The 27507-nt window shown below is 32.6% G+C and overlaps 1 protein-coding gene across 2 annotated transcripts in view; it reads right to left on the reverse strand.

Moving 5' to 3' along the window:
- Nucleotides 1-27507, reverse strand: part of LOC114325317 (sodium/hydrogen exchanger 9B2) — a 195533-nt gene that overhangs the window by 114185 nt on the left and 53841 nt on the right. Inside the window, exon 1 of one of the 2 annotated variants that reach the window (XM_050653221.1) lies at nt 18652-18772. The exons of the other annotated variant lie outside the window; for it this stretch is intronic. Within the exon in view, the coding sequence (XP_050509178.1) occupies nt 18652-18663 (12 nt within the window). The 5' untranslated portion in view covers nt 18664-18772. Of the gene's footprint in view, nt 1-18651; nt 18773-27507 lie in introns of those variants that run through there. 2 annotated transcript variants of the gene reach the window in all.

Consider the following 27507-nt stretch of genomic DNA (forward strand, 5'->3'; position numbering starts at 1 on the left):
TCATTATTTTTTATTCACTTTGGTGGCACCTAGAACCTTAGTAATTCGCTTAGGAAATTCTTTGTAACATACTTAAATCGTGTACCAAATTTGATTAAAATGGACCTAATAAATTTTGCATAGTAAATTTGCAATCTAAATGTTTTTAAAAAAGTTCAAATTTTTTAAAATCTTTCTGAACAAAAAGTAGACCATTTAGAAGTTGGCTAATTTTTTTACATATAAAGAGGTGCCCTAGCTATCTAATACACTTTATAAAAAATTATAAAAAATAGCTTTGTTTACTAATAAAAAAATTAATTTTTAGCAATGCAAATAATTAAAACCGGTATAATTTGACTTAAACTTTCAAATGCTGTCAGCAGAATTGCTATTTTATTTTTTAATCAAACGTTATTGGCGTTCAAATATTGCAATTTCTAGATTTTTTGAAAGTTCCACCGCGTTAATCTCGAAAACTATGCATTTTACGAAAAAACTTGTAAAAACATTTTTTGCTTAGAATTACCCAAGAAATACAAAAAAATGTTCTATTTTGCGAAAAATCGATGTTATGTAATTCCTCAAGTTCTTTGTTTATAACAATTTTATCGACATCCGGATCAACTTTTACCCAAAAAATTCGTGCTCTACGGGTCAAAATACATAAAAAAACTAGGGTAAGTCCACCTAAATAAAGGAGCCCGTAGCACCCCCTCCTGGCCACAGCACTAATTTGTTTATAAGCCAAAAAATTGTTTATAACTTTAAAGCATTGCTGAGGCTGCTTAAATAATCCGATTTCAATTCTGTAAAGTGCATTAGATAGGTGGAGTACTTTTTTATATGTAAACAAATTGACAAATCTTTGTATGTTTTAGTTTTTGTTGTGCAAGATTTTAAAAAATTTAAATTTTTTAAAAAAAGGTTAGATTGCAAAATTGTTATGCAAAATCTAGTAAGTCAATTTTAATGAAATTTGGTGTACGGTTTTAGAACATTACAAAAATTTTCGAAGCGAATTAGGAAGGTTCCAAGTGTAACCTAAGTGATGGAAAATCATTGAATAATGACAGGCTTGTTTTGCCCCTTTATTTTATATTTTTTGCTATTTTGAAGCAAGGGTGATAAATTAAGACATTTTTAACTAATCGCGTCTGATAGAAAATTTAATTATCTTTGTTTTATTCCTATACGACTTTCTTCTAAAATGAATAGTTTTTAAGTTATAAGCAAAAAAATTAGAAAAAAACGAAATGTTTTGAAATTTTTAAATATTGTATTTTTTTATTAACGTTCCGGTCATATTTGAGAAGGAGCATAAATCAATTATTATTAACGAAGTTATCACCTAACTTTATCCGCAAAAATCTGAATGCCACTTCTCACATCCACCTAAAAACAGATCCTTACTGGTCTAATAGGAAATCTATATATAGAAAATAAAGGAATTTGTTATTTTAAAAAACATTAAAGTAAAAATTAAGTCAAAATCAATGGGAAAATCCCAGTAGCTGGGTGTATACCATAATTAAAAAATCATACAGAAGTAAAAACTTCGTTTGTACAATGGTATAAAAAAGTTTATTAAAAACCATTAAAAGTCATCCAAAAGGATTCGCAAAACGTTTTCGATCTAAATCAGATCATTATCAGTGCGTTCTGCTTAGTACATGAAATTAGCAACTTTATGAAATTGGTAACATCGAGAAATATGGTTTACATGATACTTATATGATATTTATAGCGACTCCAAGTCGATGTTAAAAGATTAAATGTGTTATTAGTGCTCAAAGGGCAACATGGTTCCCTGCTCGATAAGAACTTGTGGTTCTTGCCAGTTCTTATCGATCAGTGGTCTGTGTCCATTGAACTGGCAAGAAACACAAGTTCTTATCGAGCAGGGAACCATGTTGCCCTTTGAGCACTCCTAACACATTCAATATTTTAACATCGACTTGGAGTCGCTATAAATATCATATAAGTATCATGTAAACCATATTTCTCGATGTTACCAATTTCATAAGGTTGCTAGTTTCATGTACTAAGCAGAACGCACTGAAGAGGATCGGATCTAGATCGAAAACGTTTTGCGAATCCTTTTGGACGACTTTTAATGGTTTTTAATAAACTTTTTTATACCATTGTACAAACGAAGTTTTTACTTCTGTATGATTTTTAAAAATTAAGTATTAAAATTAAATATTAATTATATTAAAGTATTAAAAATGTATAAACAATTTCTTTGTATCTTTTCAACTTTTTTAATGTTTAATTTATTTACTCTTTTTGGAGTACGTAGCAAACCATCCCGTTGGAGCTTTACCACGCTAAGCAGATGGGACGTGAATTACAAATTTTAAAATTCTCTCATCTTCTGATTGTCTTGACACCCGCATGGCTTATAATTTTTAAAAGCCTCGGAGGTTGTTACCAGAGAAGGTTCCCACTGTTTTCAATCTGGTGGTGTGTAGAATAATATTTATTGTCGTTTTATGTATTAGTAGACTGAAAACCTAGTTTCTGTAAAAATTAAGTGTTTGAATGAAATATCGTAAGAATAGTTGACTTAACAAAAAATAAATAAAAAATTTAACTTAAACATAACTATTTGTAAGTCCAGTCTATAAAAACTTCTTGTTTTGTAACATACAGCTATACCTATACCTTATTGTAATTGCACTAATCTTCCTCTATCTCTACCAAAATAGTAATCATATTTTATTTAAAGAAATACGTATTTAGCCAGTTTTTAACTCTGTATGTATAAAGACCGGATTATAACCATTACATGATAGACAGATCAAAATAATCAGTTATATTAAAAGCACAACATTTTGCCAACATGGGCAAAATATTTCTGAAATTAGCAAGAATATTGAAAAATATTGCCAATAAGTAAAAATCGGTATCGACAAAATAAATTTCAATAAAATACGTTAACATGACACCCAATTTTTATTTGATAAACAACACAGACTAACCTATATATCTTGGAGTAACTCTGTCTGGACCAGTCCCTCACCCCTCACCTACAGATTACATGGCATAAAAAGAGGGAAAGCAACAAACTAGGAACAGCATACTCAAAAAGCTAAAGGTTCGTATCCATACGTTGGTGCTCCATGTACCAGCTTCACATAGTGGATACGTTGGTGCTCGCCGCTCGGCACTCACCCTCTTCGATTCAACCGGTTCTTCTTCTTCTTCTTCGTAAGGTACCGAGACCGTTTGTCTATCGTTGGCTCTCATGTTGCCCAGCAGGGCCGTGCCGTGCTATGATGCGGCGAGGCAGTCGCATCAGGCGGCATCAAAAGGGGGGCGGCAAAATCAGTAAAATAAAAAAAATTGTCAGATTGTGTGAAAATGTCAGTAACTGTAGAAAAAATAAAAAGTTACAAACAACTTGGCTAATAACTAAATGAAAATTTATTGGAATTGCAGAACATCTTGATATAAATTCCTAATTTCCAGCAGAAAAAAGCGTTTATTTGATTACGAAAAATCTGTGGACGAGCTCTTAACAGATGAAGCTAAATTTAAAACAAATTTGTTCATAAAGCACTAGAAAAATATTGTATAACTCTTCATTCAATACTTTCAACAGAAAAAGAATCTGATATGAAGTCAAATGATCTAGAATTCTAGAAGTGCGTGATATATCCCAAATAATACCTTACTCCATGAAACCTTTAGGGGTTTTGAACTATTTGTGCCAAAATCACCTAATTTCTTTATACACAAATGTAGTTGTATCACTAAGAATTTTATTAATACTCCCTGACTCGGTAGCTAGTGGGAAAAGAAGTTTTTCAAAATTAAAAATTATTAAAAACTATTTACGAAGCTCCATAAGACAAAAAAAAACTAAAAAAAATAGCACTTCAATAGATTTCTCACTAGCTGCTGCACCTATCTATCACCACTAGACTACACCAATCTGATTGACGAGTTTGCCAAAATTAAAGTCAGAAGGGTAAAATTATAATTTTTGTAAATGTTACTTAATGTAATGTTAATACATATTTCATTTAATTTAAAGTATGTTTTGAGTTTAAAATAAAAGTTTTCGTTCATTTCGTGCAGTTTCATAATAAAAATAAAAGTTAAGTTTCAATAATAAATATAATCGGCGGGCTGAAAAGTTCGTAGGCTGACACATAGATGGTGCTACTGGTATTAAATCCATGTGTGGGAGCACGCCAAATAGAATTCTATTTTAGTGACGTCACGTTGCCTAGCAACCGTCGATTCTCCCATTATAAAATTCTATTTTGTGACGTCAGCAAAATAGAATTCTATTTGGCGTGCTCTGGGCCCATATTATTTTTAGTCAGCCCTATCATTCAAAAGATGCGTTTATAAATTTGACAGTTGTCGAACTATTAGTTTAAAAGATGTGCAGCAACAAGATGTGCTTTAAAAGAAGTGAAGCAACTTATGTTAGTTTAAAAAAAAATGGATAAAAAGGAATTTCTACCTTAATAATTGATTGCTTTTTGGCGAAAAAAATACTAATGAAGCCAAAGCTTGGCTTGATAAACAATATTCAGAGTCTACACCAGGAAAATCAACCATTGAGAAATGGTTTGCTAAAGTTTAAAGGCTGAGAACGATGCATGCAGTGGACGTCCCAAAAAGCTGTTACCTATGAAAACATCACAAAGTCCACAAAATAATTTTGGATGGCCATAAAGTGAAGTTGTTCGAGAAAGCTGAGACTGTAAAGATATGAAAGGTACGTGATTGATAATATGTTGTGCATGAATATTTGGGTATGCGAAAGCCCTGTGCAAAATAGGTGCCGCGAGAGCTAAAAATCGATCAAAAACAACAACGAATTGGTGTTTCTGAGAAGTATTTGAAGCTATTCAGTCGTAATAAAACCTAATTTTTGCGTCGATATATTATTACAATGGATGAAGCATGGCTCCATCATTACACACCGGAGTCCAATCGACAGTCGGCAATCGACAAAGGGTGGAAAAACTCAACAGTCGGCTGGCAAGGTTATGGCATCAGTATATTGGGGGCGCATGGTATAATATTCATCGACCATCTTGAAAAGGAAAAACCCTTAACAACGACAAGTACATTGCATTATTGAACAACGAAGTCGCGTAAAAATGGCCCCATTTGAAGAAAAATAAAGTGCTGTTTCATCAAAACAACGCACCGTGTAACAAATTACTGAAAATGATAGCAAAATTTCATGAATTGTGCTTCGAATTGCCTCCGCAGCCACCTTATTCACCAGATATGGCTCCTGGCGACTACTAACTGTTAGCTGACCTCAATAGAATGCTCTCTGGAAAGAAATTTAGCACCAATAAAGAGTTAATCGCCGAAACTGAGGCTTATTTTGAGGATAAAGACAAATTGTATTAAAAAATGGTATTGAAAAGCTGTATGACCGCCATAATCGTTGTATTATCACCCTCGAAGGTAACTATATTGAATAATAAAATCAAATTTTATCAAAAAAGATGTCTTTCTATGTTAGCCTATGAACTTTTCAGCCCGCCTATTATAAAGGGGCGGCATTTCGAAGACTTGCATCATATTGAAAAGATGTACCGCACGGCTCTGTTGCCCAGCATATTAACAATCATTGTCTTATTTACAGCCGCACGAAATAGTTCAGTGCTAGTTTTCCCAAACCATTGGCGTAGGTTTTTAAGCCAAGAAGTTGTACGGCGGCCCACACGTCTTTTTCCCATTATTTTACCTTGCATGACAAGGTGAAGTATGTCATATTTTTCTGGGTGACGCATTATATGACCAAAGTATTCCAATTTGCGCCTTTTAACCGTGTTCACTACTTCGCAACTTTTATTCAAACGTTGCAAAACCCTTTCGTTTGTGACTCTTTCTACCCAATTGATCTTCAGAATACGGCGGTAGACCAACATCTCAAATGCTTCTAGGTTTTTTAAAAGTGATTTTGTCAGGGTCCATGCTTTAACCCCGTAAAGTAGTACTGGGAATATATAACATCGAACCATTCTTATGCGAAGTTTCAAATTTAGATCATGACTGCACAGGATTTTCTTAAATTTCATAAAACTTGTTCTTGCTTTGGCAATTCTACTTTTTATTTCTGTACTAGGGTTCCAGCTTTCATTAGTATGAGTACCCAGATATACAATATTACTTACTCGTTCAACTGAGTCATTACCGATTGTTACGTTATAGTTATTATTATTTACGGCTGCCTGTTTACTAATAACCATAAACTTTGTTTTTCTTGCGTTGAGTTTGAGTCCATATATCGCGCAGAATGCCACCATTCGGTTCAATAACGCTTTAAGATCTTTACAATTGATCCTGTCAGTAACAAGGTGTCATCTGCGTATCTGATATTGTTCATAAACATACCATTAATGAGTATTCCCTCTTTTGCGTTTTCCAACACTTCATTTAAGATTGTTTCAGCGTAAAGATTAAACAACATTGGTGACAATATACAGCCTTGTCGAACTCCACGCTTGATTTCTACTTCTTCAGAGTACTGATTCCCAACCATAACACATGCAGCCTGGCTCCAATACAAATTTGTGATTATTCTAATGTCCCTACCGTCCAAACCAGTAGTTTTGAGAATATGTAGTATTTTTTCATGGCGAACTTTATCAAAAGCCTTTTCAAAATCAATCGCGCACATGAAAATGTCATGATTTACATCTCTGCATCTTTGAATTAAAACTTGGGTTGCGAATAATAGTGCACCACGCGTTCCAAGGCCACAGCGAAAACCGAATTGAGTACTTGAGATTCTTTCCTCAATTTTGTTCTTTGATGAATTATTCTGAGAAAAGTTTTCAATACATGACTCATTAGGCTGATGGTGCGATAGTCGCTGCATTTTGTGGCTCTGTGTTTTTTTGGTAGTAGAACAAATGAGGATTTAAGCCAATATCTTTAGGAATTTTTCCGCTTTCGTAGATTAAGTTGAATAATTTCGTAAGTATCTTAATGCCCTCGGTACCTAAAAGCTTTAGTGTTTCTACGTAAATCCCATCTGGTCCGATCGCCTTGCCGTTTTTTGCGTTCTTTATAGCGTATTGCACTTCTTCCCTAGTTATTAGAGGACCGCTCATGTCATCTAGCGTTTCTAGTTCGCTTCTTTCATCATCGAATAATTCCTTTATATATTCTGTCCATCGTATTAGTTGACCTTCGATATCGATTATAATTTTTCCGTTTTTATCTTCGATTAGTGGAGGATTACATTTTTTATTCAGTCCTGCAACTTCTTTCAGTTTTTTGTGCATATTGAATGCGTCATAGATACGCTCGTAGTTCTCAATTTTTTTACATTGTTGTTTATGCCACTCTGATTTAGCTGATCTTATTTTTCTTCGAATCATACTGTTTAGCTTTTTGTATTCTGTCAGACTAGCATTCCTATATTTTCTTCTTGAATCCATCAAATTCAATATCTCTTCTGTCATCCACTGTTGCTTATTCCTACGCTCATTTTCCATTAGATGGTCTTCTTGGACTTTTTCCAATGTTTCTTTGAATGACTCCCATAATTTTTCTTCTGAATTTTTATTTCCCAATTTCTGAAACTGATCTTCTAATTTATCGGTTACTATTTCTTTCACTTCCGCATTTGAAAATTTATCTTTGCTGATCCTAGGAGATATTTTGGGTTTTTTAATCTTTTTAAATTTAAGTAATACTTTAGCTGCTAGTAAGTTGTGGTTGGAGGGTACATCCGCTCCTGGATTGTTTTGGAGGATAAGATAGCATTTCTATATCTTTTTGATATACAGATATAATCAATTTGATTTCTTACTATTCTTCCACAAGTGTCCACAGGAGATTTCCAGGTGTAAAGTCGTCGCTTAGGCAAGTCAAAAAAAGTGTTGGATATTACTAATTGTTTTTCTACGCAAAATCCAATCATTCTATCTCCACGGTCGTTTCTCGTTGCTAAACCAAACTTGCCAACGATATCTTCTTCACTACCTCTTCCAACCTTGGCATTGAAATCCCCCAATACAATGTTTATATCTTGGCTTTCTGTGAGCGATAATAAATAGTCTAGATCTGAATAAAAGCTTTCGACAACTTCATCGTCATATTGTTGTGTAGGTGCATATACCTGAATGATATTTAAGTCTGTACGATTTGTTTTTATTAATTAATTAAATATTAATTAATTAATTTGTAACATTATTAATTTATCTGAGTATAGCACGATATTTTTACTGATTTTGCGACATTTTGTTCTAAAATAAATGCCACACAATTTCTATGTTGCGGACCTTCTTCATCAGAGTAGTAAATTTCATAATTATCTATCGTCATATGGCCAGAACCCGGGCACCTCATCTAGCTTATACCTAAGATATTTATATTTCACCTTCGCATTTCCTTGATCGTATTGTGAATCTTTCCAGATTCAAACATACTTGTAATATTCCAAGTCGTTATTAAACATTTCCTTATCTATTACCAAATTTGATGAATTACAGGGAATTCGCTTGCTGACGACTGATGAAACCCTGCTGTTTTCCACGCCGAATCTTGGATTCCAAGTCCCATGATTAGTAAATATATTTACATTATCAACATCTGTCATCACGAGTTACTAGGGAAGTTATAATCAGGTAGTTTCCCGTTGCTTTCCTGATTCCACTGCCGTTTTCTGAATTTTCAGCTCATCCGGCTTCGGTACCGATTTCTCAACCCCAGGACAATAGAGTGCCCTTCCGTACCTCCTGGTAACGGTTGATTGCTTATACCGGCGCACATTTGGTTTTTATTTAGGTTTAGGTTCGCAGTATCGCAGCCGGTTAAATCATTATTTGATTGTCGCCTGCGACTTTATGGCACCGCACCTGTTAGGAATTGTATTCCTTGGCCGCGAGCCACTAATAACACAGCTGCTGTCCTGTGTCATGTCCTCAGTTGATCCGCCGGTACTTATTTGGCGAAGCCTTATTCGTACCTGTCCTGTATATCTACAGGAACGTTCCCTATCGCCCATTGGGACGCGCCGTGTTGGGGTTAAGGATTTCCCCATCCAGGTCTGTCTTTCACAAAGTAATGAAAATCCCCTACCCAATTCAGAGCTCTTCCTCCATGCAAACTAGACCCAGCGCGGTTCGCGGTTTATAATATGTAGGGGAGCGCATGCCATATTAATTTGAGCAGCTACACGGAGCACCATCGCATGGATACGTACCTTAACAGAAAGTAAATGGTATGCATACCCTGGCGTCTTAAGAACAACGGCACAGGCTCTGTGTTTTTCAACTGCTAAATGCGTGCGCCGTTTGGGGCAGATCTGTCACAAACGGTATCAACCTGTTTGGCCCCACCAAACAAGTTGATATTGCGCTAAATGAGACATGCAAGATAGTAACGGGGTGCAAGAAACCGACGCCACTCTCAACTCTATATAAAGCAGAGGGTTTTGCAGAACCCTCAACACGTAGAGGTGATGGAGAGCACACAGAGAAAATTAAACAGATTGCGGACAAGCCTTAAGCCCTATACAAAGCTAGAACACCACGAAAGCGACTAAAATCCAGGAAAACTTTCCCTGGAACAGTGCAGGATGAAACTCCCGAGTATTTTCCTCTTCTCAAGGTTCAATGGACCGACAAATCTCTAGACTTTAAAAACGTGGAGAACTATGAATAGGCTAAGAACGGGGGTCGCTCCAGTAAAATCAAATATGGTAACATGGAGGGAAATAGACCAAGATGATATGACATAGATGTAACTGTAGAAGTATAGAATATGAAACAGCTTCTTACATTCAGAAACTGTCCTTATCGATGTACCCTCGAGGATTTGTGACTAACCAACAAAGATAGAACTGACATAGCCGACACTGGGCTAATAGGGCAGTCAATGAGGGTATGTGGCTCCGAATTCTATCCTACTATATCGATTTACGTGATATTTTTACAGTAAGTAGGGAATAGCCCAAGAAACAAAGTCTACCCTATGCCGATGTGTGCTTTTGTCTTGGGGGCAGTTCCTACCCCTTCTCGGGGGTGGAAAATTTTTTGCTTAAATAACTACGGAAGTTGGTAGAGAACCTAATACTAAGCAAAAACTATTCTATAATTTTTTTTTGAAAAGTCAATACTTTTTGAGTTATTCGTGGTTGAAAATTGGACATTTTTCATTGAAACATAACACCTTTTCAAACGGTTTTTTGCGAATACCTTAAAAACTATGCATCTAACTAAAAAAAATATATAAAACATTTTTATAGCTTATAAAATGGCAAAGAGATTCTTTTCTTTATGAATCTTCTAGTTATAACACAAAAAGAGATATGGTAAGTGAAAAAAACTTGTTTTCTTGGTGCATGCTCAAATCAGTGTATTTAACATGAAATAACAGAGAAACGGTAAATTTTAGGTGTATAATGCTCTCAATAACTTTTGTTGTGCTTGAAAAGATCTTTAAAATAAGCAATATTAAATGTCGATTACATTCAATCTATGCGAGATAAACTGTAAAAAATTTGATGACTAACGTATTTTAAGAAAAAAATAAGAAGTATATTTTTAACCCCTCATCCATAAGAATTTAAATGCATCGTTTTCCTTCTACAATACATTCTACTATAGTGTTCTTTTACGTTCAAAAAGTTGGGCGGGTTTAAAATAAATGGTTTTTGAAAAAAATAAGATCAAATTATTGAGCGCATTTTTAAATTTTCTTAAAAATCTTCCCTTTTCTCCATATAACTCTAAAATGATAAGAGATGCCAAAAAAAGTTGCCATACAAAAATGAAGGTTTCTTCCAGATAAACATTTTGATTTTATTTTTTATAACAATATCTCTTATCATTTTCAAGTTACATAGAGAAAAAGAAGATTTTTAAGAAAATTTAAATATGCGCTCTATAATTTGATCTTATTTTTTTCAAAAACCATTCATTTTAAACCCGCTCAACTTTTTAAACATAAAAATGACACTGTAGTAAAATTTATTCTAGAAGGAAAACGATGCACTAAAATTCTTGTGGATGAGGGGTTAAATAAACTTCTCATTTTTTTTTTTAAATTCGTTAGTCACCAATTTTTTGCAGCATATCTCGCTCAGTTTGAATGTAATCGACATTTAATATTGCTCATTTAAAAGGACTTTTCAAGCACAATAAAAGATATTGGTAGCATTATAAACCTAAAATCGACCGTTTCTCTTTTATTTCAAGTTGAATACACTGATTTGAGCATGCACCAAAAAAAAAACAAAGTCATTTTACCTACCATATCTCTTTTTGTGTTATAACCAGAAGATTGAAGAAGAAACGAATCTCTTTGTTTTTTTATGAGCTACAAAAATGTTTTATATAATTTTTTAGTTAGATGCATTGTTTTTAAGGTATTCGCAAAAAACCGTTTGAAAAGGTGTTATACTTCAATGAAAATGGCCAATTTTCAACCACGAATAACTCAAAAAGTATTTAGTTTTCGAAAAAAAAAATTATAGAACAGTTTGTGCTTAGAAATAAGTTCTCTAGCAACTTCCGTAGTTGTTTAACCAAAAAATTTTCCGCCCCTGAGAAGGGCCGGGAACCGCCCCCAAGACAAAAGCACACATCGGTATAGGGTAGACTTTGAATAAGGAGATTATTTCAGGCTATTCCTAAAATTTCATTAAAATCCATGCAGTATGATAGAATTCGGAGGTAATAACCTGTTCCTGCTCTCATTGACTGCCCTTTAAACTTACATGAATGACATGTCCGGACCAAATGAAGCAAGTAAAGTCCGCCATTAACATCTAACGGATGTCCTCAAACAAAAACAAACAAATTGCAATGACCTTCGAATTATAACGAATATATTATAATATAATAACGAATATAATAAATTATGTGATATAGAATAAACTATGATAATATAATTGACGCTAATACTTTAAAACAAGTAGCCAACTGCAACTATCTTGGCACAATAATTAATCACAAAAAGGATTACTCCAAAGAAATTAAAGTATAAAAAGCATGTATTCGGTATTTAACCTCGGTGGATTTGTAGGTTCCCCCTAGTCACCATTTGAACTACATTTTTGAAAATTAGTAGTAGGTCCTGTGAAGGTACAACGTTTGTGCAAATTTCAATTTAGTCCAGAAAGCCACTGCGCATCCGCTAGGAAAAATATTCTAATTCGGATTTTTTGCACAATATTACTCAAAAAGTACTCCTTTTAACAAATTTGCATGTTGCCAGGACCAAAAGGTGGTCAAAAATTTTTTAAACGTTTTTTTGTTTTTTTCCTAAAATTATTTTTTTTTGCATGGAACAAAGTTTTTTTTAGGTTTTTTGGATCATTCCAAACAGAAAAGGTCTTTATTGACTTTTCTCTAAAAATGATAGTTTTTGACATATAAGCGATTAAAAATTGAAAAATTGCGAAATCGGCCATTTTTAACCCTCAAAAACTATGTGAAAAACTGAAAATTTGAATGTTACCAAGGTAGATAGATATTCTTTAAGCATCGATTGATGAAATCCCCAAGAGTTTTTTGCAATATATTATTCAAAACTCCTTTGTTTTTAATTTCTAATCACGCGTGCGCGACACTATTTTCCACCGTTGCATGTGTATTGCTGCAAATGAAAGGAATAAATTCGTTATTTCGTAAACCGGCTACTTTAAGAAAAAACCCTAAACAGGTCGATTTTTATTTTTAAGTTGTGATATTGTGGCATGTATGGTATACTAGTGACGTCATCCGTCTGGGCGTGATGATGTAATCGATTATTTTTTTAAATGAGAATAAGGGTCGTGTGGTAGCTCATTTGAGAGTTTCCTTAATTCTCTATTTAGTAATGTAAACATTTACATAATTATTTATACAGGGTGTCCAAAAAATTTTTATTAAATTAAATTATTTGACAAAAAAAGAAGTAGAAGGACACCCTGTACAAATAATTATATAAATGTTTATATCACTGAATAGTGAATTGAAGAACCTTTCAAATGAGCTAGCACAGGACCCCTATTCTTATTTAAAAAAATCATCGATTACGTCATCACGCCCAGATGGATGACGTCACTAGTATACCATATATGCCATAATATCGTAACTTAAAAATACAAATCGACCTGTTTCGGTATTTTTCCTTAAAGTCGCCGTTTTACGAAATAACGCATTTATTCCTTTCATTTGCACCATACTCTCGGTGGAAAATAGTGTCTCGCACGCTTGATTATCAATTAAAAAACAAAGGAGTTTTGAATATTCTATTGCAAAAAACTCTTCGGAATTTCATGAATCGATGTTTAAGGATTATTTACCTACCTTGGCAACATTCAAATTTTAAGTTTTTCATATAGTTTTTGAGGGTTAAAATGGTCGATTTTATCGCTTATATGTCAAAAACATCATTTTTAGAGAAAAGTCACTAAAGACCTTTTCTGTTTGGAATGATCCAAAAAACCAAAAAAAACTTTTTTCCTTGCAAAAAAAAATAATTTTAGGAAAAAAAACAAAAAAAACGTTTAAAAAATTTTTGACCAACTTTTGGTCCTGGCAACATGCAAATTTGTTAAAAGGAGTCCTTTTTGAGTAAGATTGTGCAAAAAATCCGAATTAAAATATTTTTACTAGCGGATGCGCAGTGGCTTTCTGGACTAATTATGCAAAATAACAATTTTTACTTATTATGTTAATAATTAAAAAACGGTCCCAAACCCTAGGCAGGAAACAGGTAGGTTTTCCTCCTATAGGTCCATAATAACTAAAAAAAGTTGTCAGATACCAGTATCCTGAACATAGTCTATTTTTTGCTTATTTTCTTTGAGTAATACCTGCGCAACAGATAAATAGATGAATGAGACAGGGCTATGTACTTTAACCATTACTATTTAATATATAGGTACTCCGGAGAGTTATTTACACAAGCACTTGAAAACTGTACAGAATAGATCAAGATACATGGTGAAAATATAAATAACATCCGTTATGCGACGATACAGTCTTTATCGCTGAAAGTAAGAAAGACCTGCAGACTTGCAGACGCTACTAAACACAATTTGTGATACTGGCGACAGCTTGGTTTAGCAATAAACATAAAGAAAACAAAAACCATGGTTATCAGTACGAGGGGCAAAGGATTAAAAAGATAAAAAATGAAAGGGCAAAATAAAATACTTAGGCGTCTGGATTACAGGAGATCTAAATCCGGAATCAGAAATTCGATCAAGAATAGGGCAATCAAGAGCAAACCTTCTAAAGATGAGGAAATTTCTGAGGAACCAAGGATTCAATCTGCAAATTCGATATAGGATGGTAAAATGTTATATCCACTCTATTCTTTTTTATGGTGTCGAAGCCTGGACTGTCAATGTCATATGACATATTTGGGGCACATACCTAGAAATGATACGTATTAGTTTTTGCAGCTGATTATGAAGAGTAAAATCGAAGGAAAAGGGGATCCTGGTAGACGACAAGAATATCCTGGCTGAAAAACATTTGCGACTGGACCGGGTTGAACACACAGGCACTTTTAAGAAAAACAGAACATAGAAAAAATTTGCTGTGGTTATAGACGACATTCATTAGTGGAGTCGGTACTAAAAGAAGAAGAATAATATATTAACCAAAGTTTCTTTTTACATATTTAATTCTAATTAACTAAATAATTGTTTTTACATCCTAATTCTAATAATATAATAATTAAGGAGCAACATCCTGTTTTGTCAAAAGGTGAAAGTTATTTGGATTATAATAGACCAGGGCATTTAGCAGTAAAAACACCCGAATAAACCAATTTTTAAACACAGGACCTATAGACCAGTAAGGATCTGTTTTTAGGTGGATGTGAGGGGTGGCATTCAGATTTTTGCGGATAAAGTTAGGTGATAACTTCGTTAATAATAATTGATTTATGCTCTTTCTCAAATATGCCTGGAACATTAATAAAAAAAATAAAATATTTAAAAATTTCAAAAAATTTCGGTTTTTTCTAGCTTTTTTGCTTATAACTTAAAAACTATTCATTTTAGAACAAAGTCCGATAGGAATAAAACAAAGACAATTAAATTTGTCACCCTTGCTTCAAAATAGCAATAAATATAAAATAAGGGGGCAAAACAAGCCTGTTCCCTTGGAACCTTCCTAATTTGCTTAGAAAATTTTTGTAATGTGCTAAATCCGTACACCAAATTTCATTAAAATTGACTTACTAGATTTTGCATAATAATTTTGCAATCTAAACTTTTTTTAAAAAATTAAAAAATTTTAAAATCTTGCACAACAAAAACTAGAATATACAAAGATTTGTCATTTTTTTTTGCATATAAAGAAGTACTCCACCTATCTAATGCACTTTACAGAATTGAAATCGGATTATTTAAGCAGCCTCAGCAATGTTTTAAAGTTATAAACAGTTTTTTGGCTTATAAACAAATTAGTGCTGTGGCCAGGAGGGGTGCTACGGGCTCCTTAATTTAGATGGACTTACCCAAGTTTTTTATGTATTTTAACCCGTAGAACACGAATTTTTTGGGTAACAGTTGATTTGGATGTCGATAAGATTGTTATAAACAAAGAACTTGAGGAATTACATAAAATCGATTTTTCGAAAAATAAAACATTTTTTTGTATTTCTTGGGTAATTCTAAGTAAACAATGTTCTTACAAGTTTTTTCGTAGGATGCATAGTTTTCGAGATAAACGCGGTGGAACTTTTTGAAAAAATCGAGAAATTGCAATTTTTGAACGCGAATAACGTTTGATTAAAAAATAAAATAGCAATTCGGCTGACAGCATTTGAAAGTTTAAGTCAAATTATACCGGTTTTAATTATTTGCATTGCTAAAAATTAATCTTTTTATTATTAAACGAAGCTATTTATTTAAAAGCCAAAAAATTGTTTATAAATTTAAAACATTGCTGGCGCCCCTTAAATAATCCAATTTTAATTCTGTAAAGTTTATTAGAGAGGTAGAGCACCTTTTTATATGTAAAAAAATTAGCCAACTTCTAAATGTTCTACTTTTTGTTCAGAAAGATTTTAAAAAATTTGAACTTTTTTAAAAACATTTAGATTGCAAATTTATTATGCAAAATTTATTATGTCGATTTTAATGAAATTTGGTACACGATTTAAGTATGTCATAACGAATTTTCCAAGCGAATTACTAAGGTTCTAAGTGCCACCAAAGTGGTTAAAAAATATTGAAAAACAACAGACTTATTTGGCCCCCTTATTTTGTATTTATTGCTATATTGCAGAAAAGGTAATACCTTAAGGCAATTTTTGCCAGTCGTATATCATACAAAATTCAATTATATTTATTTTATTTCTCTACGAATTTCAAAACGAATCGTTTTAAAGTTATAAGCAAAGAAAGCAGAAAAAAATCGATGTTTTTCGAAATTTTTAAATATTTTAATTTTTTTATTAATGTTCCGGGCATATTTAAGAAGAAGCATAAGTCAATTATTATATTACTGAAGGTGTCACCTAACTTTATCTGCAAAAATCCGAATGCCACCTCTCACATCCAAAAATAGACGTTTTTTCGCAGATCCTTACTGGTCTACTAGAGATTTGCAGTTTTTTGCATTATTTGCAGGATGACGTCTGGAAAAAGGTCTGCTATTCAAAAATGGGTGCAAATGCATAATTGTACTATAAAGTGCATAAAATGCATCTAAAAGTGCATAAATATAAAAATAAAGTCAAAATCAGTATACTAAAAATAGGTAATTCCTTTGAAATGAATTATTTAAAAATAGATAATCCTTAATTTTCTGACTATATATTTTGTAAACCTAATATAGACCAGGGCGCATCTGTAAAAATATTAGTACATTTGGACGTTGAGAGGTGACTCAAATTAGTTTGCAGAAATTGCTTGAAAATAAATCAAATAATAATATTTGAGTTATCCTCCCTCTGAAAATGGTCCGGAACATTGTTGAAATAATCAAAATGTCAAAAAATTAGGGAAAAATTCGATTTTTTTCTTCGTTTTTTCATTATAACTTTAAAAGTATTCATTTCCGAGAAACGCTGTACTGACATAAAAGTTGCGTAACTAAATTTCCCACAATATATAATTGGTTAAAAGTTTAAAAAATAGTCACCCTTGTTGCAAAATAGCAATAATTGCGAAAAAACCATACAAAAACAAGTATTCGCATTTTACGTTTTTCAACCATTTATGCTAGACTTAGAACCTTCATATTTCACCACGAAAAATTTTATGATACAGTAAAATAATACTGTAAATTTCGTTAAGATCGGTGCAATAGATTTTGCTAAATTAAGTTTGCAATCCAGCTTTTGCAAAAAAAAATTAATTTTTTCAAAATGTTACAGGACTGAAAATAAAGCAGATAGCAAGTTGAAATTTTTTTTGCGTATAGAAGTGTACTGTACCTTTCATTTGCAATTTTGCAAAATTAAAATCGATTAACACCACGGCGTCAGAATTTTTTTCAAATAAACATTAATTATTGGTGCTACGCGCAGGACAGCGGATAGTTTGCTCTGATTGGGCATTTCAATGACTGATAATGATTGATACATTTTAATTTTTATTGCATTTCGATATAAATAAATAAATTTGTTTATTGCAAAATAACAACACATACTCTTTTTTCCTTTGAAATAACACTTTTATTAGCAAAAACTTTCTTTGTTCATATATTTTACCTTAGAGAATAAAAGTTTATTATTTTTAAACATATGCAATTGTTTAAACAATATTTCACAAACAATAATAAAATTAGTTTGATTTTTGGGGAATTAAAATATTAAAATACAACAAAATATAGAGTAAGAAAATAATATATTAGATAAAGGTTGAAAGAAATTTTGGTGGAAATCAACTTGTGTGAATCGAACACCGCTGTCCTGCGCGTAGCACCAAAAATTAATGTTTATTTAAAACATTTCCTGACGCCGTGGTAATTAATCGATTTTAATTTTGCAAATTGCAAATGAAAGGTACAGTACACTTCTACAAGCAAAAAAATTTTCAACTTGCTATCTGCTTTATTTTCAGTCCTGTAACATTTAAAAAAAATGAATTTTTTTGCGAAAGCTGGATTGCAAAATTTATTTTGCAAAATCTATTGAACCGATCTTAATGAAGTTTACGGTTTTGCTTTACTGTATCATAAAGTTTTTCTGGGTGAAATATGAAGGTCCTAAGTGTAGCATAAATGGTTGAAAAACGTAAAATGCGAACACTTGTTTTTGCATGGTTTTTTCGCAATTATTGCTATTTTGCAACTAGGGTGACTATTTTTTTAAATGTTTAACCAATAATATATTGTAGGAAATTTATTTACGCAACTTTTATGTCAGTACAACTTTTCTCGGAAATGAATACTTTTAAAGTTATAATCAAAAAACCAAGAAAAGAATCGAATTTTTCCTTTATTTTTTGACATTTTGATTATTTAAACAATGTTCCGGACCTTTTTAAAAGAGAGGATAACTCAAATATTATTATTTGATTTATTTTCAAGCAATTTCTGCAAAAAAATTTGAGTCACCTCTCAACGTCCATCTCAAAACAGATGCGCCCTGGACTAATATGTTTATAGAATATCTTATTAGATATTAAGTAAAATATTTTTTACTTAAACACAAAAACGGTTATTTATCTACCGATAACATAAAGCGATATTTATAACATTTTAGAAAAATTTGACTCACTTTAAAATTCATAATGGCACATAAGTAAAGTAAGTATCACTAAACTAAGTAACAAAAAATAATCGGAACTATACAGTTAGAAGTTCTTTCACTTTCGTCATACGACTCGTTAAGGAAAACTGATTAAGATGCAACACAGTTGTTGATACTTCAATGTCCCACAATGCCGGTCGTTAGATCGTCTTTTTACAATCAAATAATTATAGGCGATATTTTAAATGATTTGGTTTGCGAATAAATTAAAAATTTCGTAGGCTATGAATAATACTTTGTAATCATTTTTTTTAATTGAATGTTACGGTGAATTAATCTTTATCTTCTATACAAATAATAAATTCATATTTTTTCGTCTTCTATGTATAATAATAAATAAACCAAGAAAATCAAATGTTCAATAAAGTTTAGTAGCTATTTCAGAATGGGACCCTTTATCGGTACGCATGGCCAATTTCACAAATAAATTTATTTTCTACATAAGTTCATAATATGTCTTGTCAATATTAACCTACTTCATTGTCTAGTTTAAGTGCCAGGTGTGCTTTAGTCCTTCTTTCCAATTTCTTCCATAGACTGGATAGGTGCTATGAGATTGTATCTTAAGCCTAAGGGTAAGAACAGAACAAGTGGGTCGCGGTGGAGGTGGAGGTCGCGGTCGATGTCGATATCCATGTAAAACAAACACATTGTAGTGAATGGAAGAGAACAGAGCAGGTAAGTCGCGGTGGAGGTTTAGCGCGATGCCATCCAGGAGGTTTACATCGATGCTTTTGAAAATAAAATGAGTTTGTTTTACATGGATGTCTACTGCGCGGCCTACAAGGATGCTTCCCTGTGATTGTGATTGGTCCGTTCGAAGCCAAGTTGTCATTACCTGAGCTATCTGAGTTGATACTTTTTATATAATCCCTTTTTTGTATTCAGTTTATTTTTGAATTTCTAAAGTGATTAAATTCAGTAAATTTTTTAAAATGAAGGAGGATCTGATTATTTACAGCTGACATTTCATCACTATCATCACTTAACTGACACAACATCGCAAAAGCAAAGTCTTTTTGTTATTCAAATTTCATTAAACTACTTCACTTGATAGTGGTTCTAGCTCGACTGACAGCGCAGGTGACCTCCTTGCTATGTGCTGTCGTCATCGACCGCGACTTAACTAGTAGCATCCACCGCGACCTACACCTCCACCTCGACAATCTTGTTATGTTCTTACCCTAAGGCCCGGCGCAAATTGAACCTAAGCGAGATATAACCTGCGCCGGCGGGACGGGTGACCCGTGCAGTTATTTTTCTAGCGCACCGCATATTGGTCACAACTGGCATATAGTGGGCACTTCCTATTTCTGGACCCCTTCTAACTTTTGTGTATTACGTTTTTCTTGTTATTTGGCTCTACTAACATGTAATCAATTATCGATTCTTCTTCTCTACTTTTAACTTCTCTTGTGTACTTGTGTATGTTTTTGTGTTCAAAAAATGTATTCGTTATTACTAAATTGTGCATCATACAGAAATCTAGCATTCTTATACCATTATTGTTTCGTGCTGTTTCTCCATATTTTCCTAATACCTCTTTATATTCCTGGTTATTTACTCCTACTCTGCTATTAAAGTCTCCTGCTAAATATATATCTCCTTTTGCTTGTTTCGTGGCCAATGCTAATTCTTTCTAGAATTTATTATAAGCCGAGTCTTCTTCGTTTGGACCTTGGACCATATACAATTATTATTGTTTTTGGATTCTTGCCTTTATCTTTCATTTCAACCGATAGTATTCTCTCTGAAACCTAAAAAATACGTGTTTAATATTTTTCAAAAATCTATCTCATGATACCAAATGACCCCCCTCCCCCACCGGTTGAGGGATAAGTTTAGAATTTTAAATAGGAATCCTTTTGCGGATTTCAGGAGAGGTAACCTGGATCGAAGACGGCTTCCAAGAATGTTGTGGACTGGAAGGTGACGATTACCCACAATTTTGTTGTATCCTTTAACCAAAACATGTGCGCGTAGATTAGGTTGAGCTATGTTACTGAGGTGGCCACATTCTAGAAGTGTATATACACTGACGCGCTCGAGTAAATGCAAAAATCCCCGCTTGGGCTCCTCTACCACTGGTATGGTAGGTATATGTTCGGTCTCGTGGAACAGAATGAGGTGGGTGAGTGTTCACAGAGGTACAGACAGACAACGATAAAAAAATACTGGGCAGCTCATCGCTCCCCTGTTACACGCAAAGTCAAGCTGGCCGGGCCGACGTGACTTGAAAGGGTTTTTTGAAATCCAGTACTGTCGGAAACGCTTACTTTCGACGTCTGTTTGCAGATTCTCCACCTATAGTGATAAAAAAGGGTGATATTTTTTCGGATGAAGAAATATTCTCAGCAAATCGGAAAGTTTCTAGACCAAACTACCGTTGGTGAAGTAATAAAAAACACAGATTTTACATTGAAAACCCGTGACCAGTGTTTGTTAAAAACAAATATATCGGGCCGAATTTATAAAGTGAAAATGATTGGAACTCTCTTTTTTCGAGAAACCTTGATTTCGGATCGTGATTTGAATATAAATTTATTTTGCTACACATTTAAATGCATCGTGACAACGTTACAAATTGATCATACATTACAGTTATTTACCAGCAATTTTATTGCTGGACTCGAATCTTATGATTGTATATATTAACAATATAGGTATGCAAAGTCCGCAGATAGTGTGCTACTTTTTTTATAAACAAAATGGCGCCCGAAAATCGTGCTTTTTTCAATTTTTGCTCTATAACTTTTTTAGATTTTAACTTTGCACCAAAAACACCCAAATAAAAATTCACCATAATTAAATTCTGCACAGAGAATTTTTTACTTCCGATTTACTTCCACGAAAGTTTTCCCCGAAAATGCGGGTTTTTCCAACAAAATCTTTAATTTTCAACTAAAATTTTCTAAAACAAATAATTGTATATCATAAATTAATAAATTAATCTATTATAATAAAATAAAAGCAAGCTTGTCATTTAATAATGCATTAGTTAGATGGCTCTACTCGAGTTACTTGGGAACAAAAAAAGAATGAAGAAAATTGCTCCATGGGAAGCCGAAAAAATGCATTTTTTAACGTATACCGATTTTGAACTGGAGATTACATTTTCTACAACCTAATTTTTGATTGGAATTTTGTTATTTTTGGCAATTTTCACTCGTAATATCGATAGTTTTTATTATAATAATATATGTTATGAGTATTTTAAAAATATGAAAATTGGTATGGAAAAACAGGACAAAAATAAAAAGGTGATGGTTCGATAACCTTTCGAAATTAGAATCCTATTGTTTATATCTTTGTCGTAAATGCTGGTCAACTTTGACCGGTTGTATCTCAGGAACTACGTATCACCATTAAACGTTTTTTCTTTTAGAAAAACACGGTTTTTTCCAAAACCGTTTTCATAATTTAATTTTATTTGATATTTCCCGAGATAGGTATTTTATTTTTTTATAAGCCAAAAAATTGTTTATAATTTTAAAATACTCCTGAGGCTGCTCAAATAGTCCAATTTCAATTCTGTAAAGTACATTAGATAAGTCCAGTGTTTTTTATATAAAAATCACAGTTATTCTTATGTATCATAATTATTGTGGTTATTATAGCGACCGTAAATTTTTAATTAACAATTTAATTGTTACTAAACTGTTCATTCAATTTCCATCGGCTTGTGGAATAATCATAATCTATATAAAAGAGCTTTATACTAACAAGTTATTTAATTATTGATAAACAATAATTACTTATCTAAAATTTTATTTGAAAATTAAAGATTTTGTTGGAAAAACCCGCATTTTTCGGTGAAAATGTTCGTCGAAGTAAATCGGGAAAACCACGTTTCTATGCAGAATTTAATTACGGTGAATTCTTATTTGTGTGTTTTTGGTGTAAATTTAAAATCTTTGGAGTTAGAGAGCAGAAATTGAAAAAGAAACACGATTTTCGGACGCCATTTTGTCTATAAAAAAGTAGTATACTATCTGCGGACTTTGCATACCTATATTATTAATATATACAATCATAAGATTCGATTCCAGCAATAAAATTGCTGGTAAATAACTTTTCCCAAAAATGGCCTATTCTCCGATAATCTGCCCAGACTATATCAATTATGATTTCACTACATGTATCATAATGAACTTCATTGATGATACAGATTTTCATTACGATACAGATTTTTAAAAAATAGAATCGCGATAAAATATGGCATTCGCGATAAAGATGACACAAGCGCAGTGACCAATGGCGAGTCAAATACATACGCTTTGACAGTTCTCAACATGTAAACAAACTGCAAAACTGACAAACTACTTCATTTGTTCGCGTTACAAAATTAATAAAGTTGAATATATTTTTTGTTGTGAATGATCATAGAAAAAATCGTGTATCCAACTTTCATTTAATTATCATTATGAAGCTCGTACTCTATAAGAAACTCGCCGCTAGGCGGCTCGTTTCATATCCCTCATACTCGCTTCATAATGACCATCATTAAATGGTCGTTGCATAATATACTATTAAAGATTATCATTGCATAATAGAAATTAAGAGATAGTTGTTATGATTATTTCATTCATAGAAGATTCTGAGCCATAGAAAGCTACAGAAATAAAAATTAAAGTGATAATTTTTGATAGTATCCCGTCGTCAAGTATATTACGTCAGATGCCCTTCGTTGCTAAGAAAAAATACATTCAGTGACATTAATGACAATTTATTGTTTTAAAAATTAGAAAAGTGATGACTTTTAACCGTCAAATATTTATCAAAACTGTGTGTTTAATTGTACTAATTTGTACCTACATGAATAAATTACAATAAAATTTTGGTTTTGAACAGTTTTATGTATTCATGAAATAATCGCAGCAAATTGCACTCGATCTCTAAAATTATTATCGAATGTTTGCCCTCGTGACACTTTGACATAATTTCTTCCCCCTCCGGGTCGTGAAATTAAAACTGTCAAAGTGTCACTCGTGAAAAATTCGATAATTTTAGAGCTCTTGTGCAATTATTACTGATAATAGCAGATTTTTACATAAAAGTTTAATTTAAATCGTTTTATCAAATCTATAATTATCAAATGTATTGCATTAAGGAGGTAGATGCAAAAACCTTAATCCAATGCTATTTAATTGCATTTATTTTCTTCAAATAATCGACGAGAAAAATAAAATTCCTGTAGCTGACTGTATACCATAAATCACTATAATACGAGATCTTTTGTAAAAGGTATATTTAAAATTCAGTAAGTAAGGGTTTAGTTAAATCAGTTACAGGACGTTTTCAGATTAAAAAATCCATCATCAGTGTTACTAAAAGCAAAAAAAGTTTTGGGTAAAAACCATTTAAATGTAGGCAGTTGTTGTGTTATACTACATATTAATAAAAATACTTAATGATGTTGCAAATATACCTGGATATTGCCCAAGGCAACACAGGACTCTTTCCACGTGGTTGGAATTTGGGGATTAAAACCTCACATATTGAAGTTTAATGGCCAACTCTTGTTTTAAGGCTTTCTTGATAAAATCAAAATAAAAAAACTGATACTTTCTTGATAACTTAGGAACAAATTTTATTTAAAAAAAAATTGTTGAATAGTCGATGGAAGACCACATCCAAAATTATAAAAAAATGTACAGCGTGCTATTAAAAAATTTAGGGGTGTAACTAAGGATCAACATTTAGGAGATTATTTTTTCTACGTCATAGTAAAGTGTATTAGAAATGAAATATCAATTTTTGTCCCATTCGAAAATATCAATTTGTTTAAGAGATATAACGTGGATAAATATAGTCTGGGATGCCCTGTATAGTATGGTAGTAGATGCTATAGTTTTATATATTATGTAGGTAATAGTAATTCTAAGGAAATGTTAATTCTTTCAGCCCTAGGTCTTCAAGGCCTGTATAATAAATAAATAAATAGACCGTGTAAAACTTTAGAGCCTAGAAATCCCAACGGGCGACCATGGCTCTCCATAGACTATCGGTCACAGATGATGATTATGATGACATAGAAATCGTAAGTATGAATTGTTATAGTTGATTATGAAGGGTAAAATCGAAAAAAATGGGTCCTGGTAGACCATAAATATGTTGGCTGAAAAACATTAGCGTCTGAGCCGGGTTAAACGAACAAACTCTTTTAATAAAAGCGGAAGATAAATACAGACGAATTTGTAACAGTTATAGCGAACCTTCTTCAGTGGGTCGGCGCTAGAAGGAAAAGAAGAAGAATACCCTGGCTGTTAAGTATTAATTGAGAAACGAATAATAATTGTCTGCTCACTTTCCTGGGTAGGTACTGATTTTAGGATTTGCTTCAACTGCACCCAGGAGATGATCCTCTGTAAACGATCTAATGCTCGTTCAATTTTTGATTGGTCTAATTCTCGTTCAAACGTTTGATGATTAGAAGCGTGACGTTCTGAAGATATTTTTATTTTGAATGACATGACGAATTTTTGTCATAAATGTAATAAGTGGAACCTCGATAAGTCGGATTATTCGGGACTGCAGCCGATCCGGGTTATCGAAAATCCGGGTTAGCCAGAGAATATGCTAAAAAGTAATAAAATATGGTATACTCGTACATATTTAAAGATAAACTACATTATGATTGCAGAAACATGAAATATATGCACAGTACATCTAAATTACGTACAGTTGAAAACAGTATTGTTTAGAGACGAAGCAACGAAGCACTAAAAAAGGCCCAAAACCTAGGAATTTTCTTCAGTAAGATGAATCGTCATGCAACTTTTTGCATTTAATTCGAGAGAGTGTCAGGCAATTTTATGAACTAAATTAATCTCCGGCAAAAAAATTTGTGCATGAGAAAATGCATTTTCAAAGTGCATCTCGAAATGATGGAAAATGAAAAATTTTGACTTCGGGAAATATTGACGGAAATGAGTTATATTTTTATATTTGGGGGTTTTGGAGGTCAGTGGAAACAAATTTCATGACGGCGATGGTCTCCGAGGTACCTGGTGCCCAGGGTGGAGCTCGTCGTCTGGGACGATCGAATAATTCGCGAAATGAAGATTGGATCGAAAAACTGAAAAATACGCGTTTAATATTTTTCAAAAATCTATCGAATGGCGCTAAAGATGACCCCCCACTCCATCCCCTAGAGGTGGAGTGGGGGGTAACTTTAAAATTTTAAACGGAAACGCCAATTTGTTATTACAGATTTGAATTGCTTACGTAAATATAAGCTACTTTTATTCGTGAAATTTTTTCGAATTGTCGATAGATGGCGCTATAATCGGAAAAAACGATTTATCGTGATACCATAGGTAAATTATAGAAACGGTCTAATATCTCGAGAAATATACTTCCAAATAAAAGACCAAAAAATATGTATTTAATATTTTTCAAGAAGCTATCGAATTTCATCAAACACGACTCTCCACTCCACCCTCTGGAGGTGGGGTGGGGGTTAACTTTAAAATCTTAAATGGGAATCCCCATGTTTTATTGTAGATTTGGAGTCCTCATGAAAAAATAAGTAATATTTATTCGAAACATTTTTTAGAATTGTTAATAGATGGCCCTAATAAATCAAGGTTAATAGATTATTGCATAGGTTGTCTCGTAACTGTAGACCAATCAAATGCTCGCTTTTTGAAGGCGGGAATACGTCATCCGTACGACAATTTTAAAATTGTCATAAGTTTCAATGCTAATAAAAGGTTCAAAAACATAGATTTTGCAATATATTTTGGGATTTTCTTGGGTATAGGTATATTAAGTGATTCTTATATTGGTAATTATATCAATTTTTCCCTTAAAAATCAATAGTCTGCTGACAAAAAACGAGAATTGATTTAGCACTTATTATGTGTGTTTTAAATGGAGAAAACAGTTTAATTCGCACAAAAACCCCAAAAAAATAGAAGAAAAATTTAAAAGCAGAAATACTAATATGTAGGTAAGTACTTACTTACTATGTCTTTCGTAGAATGGGCAGCATTTTTATCATTTTTAGTGGTATGCAACAACAAAAGAAGCAATAATATAAACAATTTATTATTAGGTTAAAATACAAAAACACATAACATAATATTAACATATTCAGACACGAGGAAGTATTTGTTGCATATTTTCTTATGTTTAGAGGCCCATTTATCTTTACGGCAACATTTTAAAAAACAATATTTTGTTTCCATCTGGTTGGAGGAATTTTGAAGTTGCTTTTACATATCGCTATGCTACAAATGTTACCGCTACTCATCTAAAAAATATTTCATTATTTTAACATACAAAACTACATATTATAATTGTTAACTAACATATATCACATTAGCTACGAAGACACACTTCACAAGTCATTACTGCCTTCATATAGAACCCAAATAAGTATTTATAGTAATATTATGGTCCTTATAAACTTAAAACTTCAACAATTACTAAACAAATAAACGATATTATAAGAACTAATAAATAGTGTTTTTCCGATTATAGCGCCATCTATCCATAATTCGAAAAAATGTCTCGAACAAAAGTTACTTATTTTTACGTAAGGAATCCAAATCTGCAATAAAAAGGGCTCCTATTTAATATTTTAAGGTTACACCCCACCTCACCTCCAGGGGGTGGAGTGGATGGTCGTGTTTATGTTATTCGATAGGTTCTTAAAAAATAAAAAGACGTATTTTTTGGTTTTTTATTTGGAAGTGTATTTCTCGAGATATTAGACCATTTCTATAATTTACCTATGATGGTATCACGAAAAAATCGTTTTTCCGATTACAGCGCCATCTATCCACAATTCTAAAAAATGTTTCGAATAAGAGTTGC

The sequence above is a fragment of the Diabrotica virgifera genome, chromosome 6, assembly GCF_917563875.1.
Source record: "Diabrotica virgifera virgifera chromosome 6, PGI_DIABVI_V3a".
Taxonomy (NCBI): domain Eukaryota; kingdom Metazoa; phylum Arthropoda; class Insecta; order Coleoptera; family Chrysomelidae; genus Diabrotica; species Diabrotica virgifera.